Source organism: Lolium rigidum, chromosome 2, assembly GCF_022539505.1.
Source record: "Lolium rigidum isolate FL_2022 chromosome 2, APGP_CSIRO_Lrig_0.1, whole genome shotgun sequence".
Classification (NCBI taxonomy): domain Eukaryota; kingdom Viridiplantae; phylum Streptophyta; class Magnoliopsida; order Poales; family Poaceae; genus Lolium; species Lolium rigidum.
In genome coordinates, this window is record NC_061509.1 from 283,097,887 (window position 1) to 283,103,890 (window position 6,004).

Genomic DNA, 6,004 nt, shown 5'->3' on the forward strand with positions numbered 1-6,004 from the left:
AGGAAATGAGGAGAGCGGACGAGGCCCACCCCACCAACCGGAGCACGGTGGTACGCTTTAGAATAAAGGCCGCAGAACGGGCTGCGGCCCAGTTAAAAATTGGGAAAAAGTCTACATAACCCCCACAACTTTCGGGTTTCAACGTAGCACCCCCTAAACTTGAAAGTGGCATACTTAACCCCCTCAACTATCCAAAACCATGCACTTGACCCCCTGAGGCCACTGTTTTGCACGATTGTTTTGTTGACGTGGCGGCGGGGAAAACCACCTTAACCCTCTCTCCCTTCATATCGTCCTCCCCACGAGCTCCTGACCACCGCCATGTAAGACCATGACCGCACCGGCACCAAGGACGGCCCCATACCAGACTTAGTAGTTGAAAAGCTTCGCCTTACCCTCCTCTTCCACCTCGTCTCGAAAATTTATGCAGGGAACTCGGAAATCAACCTCACGGTCCGCCTTTTCGCCGCCTCTGACCAAGCTCCGCTAGTTCGATTCATATGTCCCGCCAAGCATTCCATCGTCCTGAAAGGTGAGCTGGTAGTCCTCCTCGACCAAACAATGGTCGTTTTCGTGCATCGTGGCATCTGGCCGACGAGCGCCGCCGCGCGCTTCCGCTCCGGTGATCATCATCATCACGCCCCGGGACCATTCAGTCCCTCTCGCTGCCCAACCGCCTCCCCTCGTTGCTCCACTCCCGATCCATGCCCCCATGACCTCACCCAGACATCATTCACCGCTACCATGCATTGCTGATGCTGGCCACTCCGTTGTGCGGATGTCCCTTTTTGTGTGTTGACATTGTGGACAAATAAAAAAACGACACGTGGCAAAACCATCGTGCAAAACTGCCCAGAATGGCCCCGGGGGGTCAATTGCATGGTTTTGGATAGTTGAGGGGGTTAAGTAAGCCAGTTTAAAGTTGAGGGGGTGCTGCGTCTGAAACCCGAAAGTTGTGGGGGTTATGTAGACTTTTTCCTAAAAATTGAGAAACCAATCTTTTACCTACAACTTTAATTGTTGGCTTGGAAATCTTGAACTTTTGGTATTGATCCACATTTGAGTAGGCTCAAAATGAAATGGGAAATTATATGAAACCACATTTTGCTTCATGCTCTCATATGGAGGGTGAATGTTTTCCAAATTTAGTATATGATTATCGTGGTTCGTTTGGTCAGACGAGATGGAAGTTATCATGTGTATTTTTTCTTGTCGCGGCATTTGTGCATGCATTGGTTCATTTCTTATGTCTTTGTTAGTACATTGTTAGATCTTTATTAATTTTTTTTATTTTGTTATCTTTGTTAGTACAATATTTTTTTAGTACATACCAAATTTCAAATGCTGATAGTTTTCTAGATTTTATTTACACTTGATCATAAAATCAATTTGTTATGCAAGTTCAATTATCAATTTTGATGCCTTCCATATGATTTCGCCTTCCCATTTCAGACGAAACCCAACAACAACAAGACCTGCTTCTGACCACGTATGTTTGAAAGCAGGGTCTGGCGAGCAACCAACATGCATGTATCTGTTTGTTCGGTGCTGCGGAAGGATCCTCCGTTGCTCCCTTTGTCATGCAAGATGTGGCTCTTTCTTCCCATCACACTCTGCAGCTTTTCTATGCTCTGGTTTATGTAGTCTGGTTTAACTTGAATACCACTTTAATTAAATTGAATTCCCTTTTCCCAAAATATAATTTATCAAAAATTTCATTACTCTGAGATTCAACCCAATCCATCTTTTCTTCCTTGACTCCCTATATAAATTATCAGTTTACCTACAGAGATGTGGAAGCCCGTGGCTAAATGACGATACAGGCAAGCGCTGGGTGTTTTATTTTTTGTTTAAAGAATGTTGCTCTTTGTAATCCTAAAATATAATACAGGCTTGTTGCACTAGATTTTATCTGCCTTATTATTGAAACTTACTCATACACATTCACATTCACATTCACATTGGATGTTCCTAAATGCAGGAAAAAACAAATGATTTATCTAGGAAAAATTACATGGCAGGTCTTGGACATGCCATGAACTCCTGAAGCACTTCCACACGAAAATAAATTGTGAGAAATTAAACGGGATGTAGGGGAGGATCTCTGGAGCAAACTAAGAGCCACTCGATGGCTGATGTTCTTTACTTCTTGTTATCTTGAATAATAGCTGTTGTATACGTTTCGATTTAGTTATTTACACATTATATTGAAACGGGACTGCTGTAGCTAAATCTCCCCTTCCTGCCAAGTTTGCTCAATGTCTTTTATATGCGGGAGCGTCAACTGTGATCATGGTGATTGTTTAGGGTGTTTGAAGTGTTGCAATTGCTGCTTCACATTAGTTGTCTAGAATTTGGATACTGGTAAAACTTGAAATATACTTCTCTCGGCAGTTAATTATTGTTAGTTATACGTGTGCTAATGACAGCTATTATCGCTTTCCCAAATGATACAGGGACGTATTGCCCTTAGATAAGTTACTTTTTTGGTATACTTATTTTTTATGGGCTATTCATACACGTGTTTATCAAGTCGTGGCAAAGAAAAACACTCTTTAGTATTTAATGGTCACCTAATTTGCGATGCCAGTAGTTCTTGCAATCCACGAAGAAGAGAATTTTGATAGCAAATAACATGTAAAGTGTGATTTTAGCATTTTGTTAGTGTCAGCATGGAGAAACTGCTAACGGGAGCATTTGTGTTGTTAGAAATTGTACAAGTGATTCAGTTTGTTAATGCTTGTTCATAATTTTTCCTCAATTTCTCTTCCAGCTTGTCATGCTATTACAACTTGAAAAGGATTTTACAGAACGATGTCATTCCTCTATCCAGTTCGGTTTGTTTATGCAGATATGAACTATTTATTTTGAAACACTACATGTCGTCTCTCAACGAGGGCAGGGTCTGAGTAGCAGTGTGGAAGATGAAGCTCGCCAATAGAATCACTTTCTGCAGTCTAACGGTGCTCGATCCATTACCTTTTGCTGAGTTATAAGATCATCTTCTCATATTTGTGTTGGATCGCTTCCTGGTTTTTCTTCTCAGCCCCTTGGCGCGCGAAGGAACTTGTAATATTGTGTTGCTGCTGTCTATTCTGAAATATTCACACCTCGAGAACAAATTGTTGTGATACATCTATTTGTGGACTAATGTAAATTTTGCATACAAACTTATTAAGGAATATTGTTCACAAGTTGCACGTGCATTTTTACTAGTGTAGTTTAAGTAATAGGGGGTATATATGGTCTTGCAACGTTTTAGTTAGAGCAGATACACATAGTAGGGTATAGATCCTCCCCGAAATGGAGAAAACCAAATTCATGTTTTTTTTTCATCGGTAAAGGATGCTTTATTATTCATAAGATAACATTGTGAAGATACAATTAAAAAGAGCTTACACCACACATCTCCATAACTTACATGCACATAGCCGCAGAAATCTAACAAAAGGCAAAAAAAAAAAGTGGCTAGCCTTTCGTAAGTAGCATTCTTCATGTTTTTATTTTTTGCGGGTGAAGTAGCATCTTCATGTTAATTACACCAAGTATAACTTCCGTTAGTTTAGTAGTATGCCATTAAGAGACGTGCAGCTATTTCCAACCAGTGGCATGCAGGAACCATGAGCATAGCGAACCCCACAAGAAATATCTAAGTAGTAGCTTTCCATGATGACAAGGGAGGGGTCTCAGAGTCCTTCCAGGTGTAGATGGAACTGGCATACCGATCACCATGAATAGACTCCATGGCGGCATAGGACTCTAGCTCAGCCATCTCCTCGGGCGTGATCCTGAGAGACAAAGCTCTCACGTTGTCGTTGAAATTCTCAATTTTTGTCGTCCCAGGTATTGGGCACACATCATTTCCCTGGTGGTGAACCCAGGACAGCGCGAGCTGGGACGGCGTGCATCCTTTCCTGGCAGCCATCTCACTTACATGCTCGAATATGGCAGCGTTCTTCACCATGTTCTCGGGTTGAAATCTTGGGAGAATCTGGGAATGTATTGAGGAGATATTTGTTAGAAAAAGTAAGGTACGTAGCCGTACTTGTCTTCATGGCTATACTTGTCTTCATTCACCTTGCGAAAATCGTCCTCACGTAATGTGTCCACCAGTTTAGATCCACTGGATAAGAACCCTCTGCCTAGCGGACTGTATGCCACAATTCCAATGCCAAGTTCTCTGAAATGAAAAACAATTAATTAGGAAGTTCTTTGTATGATTACACACAGCAGGGCGCGAGGTAAGTAAGCATTACAGAACTACTTTTGAAGACAAAATATGGACAAATACCTGCAAGTGGGGATTATATCTTCTTCGACGTCTCTTGACCACAGCGACCACTCCAGCTGGATGGCAGTAATAGGATGAACAGCATGTGCCCTTCTGATTGTGGACGCCGAGGCTTCAGATAACCCAACATATTTCACCTTTCCTTCTTCCACTAGTTTCTTGAGTTCGCCCATCTGCCGACAGAACACACAAGTCAAGAAACCGGCCAGGCTCGTCCATATCTACAGCTATATCGTGATGCTGTTTTTTTTACATGGAATGAACAAATAACTACTGACCGTGATCTCGACGGGGACATTATTGTCAATGCGGTGCTGGTAGTAGAGGTCGATGCAGTCGATGCCCAGCCGGGCGAGGCTACCCTCACATGCCGCTCGCACGAACGGCGGGTCCCCGCGGACCTCCCACTGGCCGTCGGTTAACGCGCTGCCGAACTTGGTGGCCAGCTCCACCTTCTCCCTCACGCCGCCTTGCAGCCCCTGTCATCATATCATATACGAGCATTACATCGAAGCAGACGAAAAAACATGTCTTTGCCCCTGTCATCGTTGTTTCCCTCAAGGGTCAAGGTGACAAGACGGGGCTAACTAGTTTAGAGTCCAGAACCGACCTTGCCGACGAGGATCTCGTTGGTGTGAGGCCCGTAGACGTCGGACGTGTCGAGGAAGGTGACGCCGGCGGCGACCGCGTGGTGAAGGAGCGCGATCATTTCCGGCTCGGGCCTGCGCTCGCCGTAGGCGCAAGACATGCCCATGCAGCCAAGGCCCTGCGCCGAGACCTCCAGCCCCTGCGACCCCAGCTTCATGCGTGGCACAACCACCGGAACAGCAGAAGCCATGGCGTCTGGGCGTCGTGTGTTTCTACTTTCTACGTGCGTGTGGGATGGCTGCTGCTGCTGATGCTGATGATGATGGTGATGGCGTTTTCAGTGCAACACGGCAGCGCTATTTGTACCATGGTGGAGACGTCATGGAGTAGGTCCCTCGGCTCAACGGGTCGCGTTTGGGGGCAGAACTTTCTTCGCTCATGTAAAAGAACTTTCCTCGATCAACAGGTTAAAGAACTTTTCTTGCTCAGCAGGTTAAAGAGCTGAGCCCGATGTGATGAACATCCATCCGGATAACTTCAGGATGCGGCGCGGACTGTCGGCGTGAGCCGCACCTTCCGCAATCGCTGTCCGTGAGTTTGGACTTTCCGCATTCCTGGCGGAAACCCGCGGACACCTACGACTTCCGCATCTCCTCCCGTGTGAGGCCACTCTCCATTACTATAACATAATATCTCAAAGCAAATAGAACTTCCACCTCCAGCTCATCCCCACTCACCCTTCGATCTCTCACGAGGCGTGGCGCCGCCGTCGACATGAAGGTCCAAGGCGCCATCGACCGGTCGTCGTTTGTCTTCCGTCACAACGACGTGCTCCGCTTTGTGATAACGGAAACGTTGTGGCTACACTAGGTACGGTAGGTGGAGATCGCGGCGGCTCGATCTGTCATTTACTTCGAGAAACATATCGTTTGATATTCTTCTTCTACTAACTCTTTTAGGATAGACATGTTCGGGTCTATGTGCTTGGACGAGACGGAGAAGGGGGAAGAAACGATACCAATTCGATCGGTCGCTCGAGGTGGCAGATGGGATTTTGGATCTTCAACGGGCGACGCAAATGTTTGTTTGCGTCCGCGGGTGGACCGACAATGCGTTTGTATCCCG

At 45.5% G+C, this 6,004-nt stretch overlaps 1 protein-coding gene across 2 annotated transcripts; it reads right to left on the reverse strand.

Annotated features, from left to right (window-relative positions):
* Positions 1–3,627: 3,627 nt before the first annotated feature.
* LOC124693563 (probable aldo-keto reductase 2) lies at positions 3,628–5,143 on the reverse strand. 2 transcript variants are annotated; one of them, XM_047227046.1, is made up of 5 exons: positions 4,902–5,143; positions 4,570–4,770; positions 4,292–4,449; positions 4,078–4,180; positions 3,628–3,991 (listed from the first exon to the last, which is right to left on the reverse strand). In XM_047227046.1, the coding sequence occupies exons 1-5, from the start codon at positions 5,127–5,129 to the stop codon at positions 3,650–3,652; spliced, it is 1,032 nt and encodes a 343-aa protein (XP_047083002.1). In that variant the 5' UTR covers positions 5,130–5,143; the 3' UTR covers positions 3,628–3,649. The 2 variants fall into 2 exon arrangements, with proteins under 2 accessions (XP_047083002.1, XP_047083001.1); XM_047227045.1 differs by having other exon boundaries at positions 4,292–4,464.
* Positions 5,144–6,004: the final 861 nt, after the last annotated feature.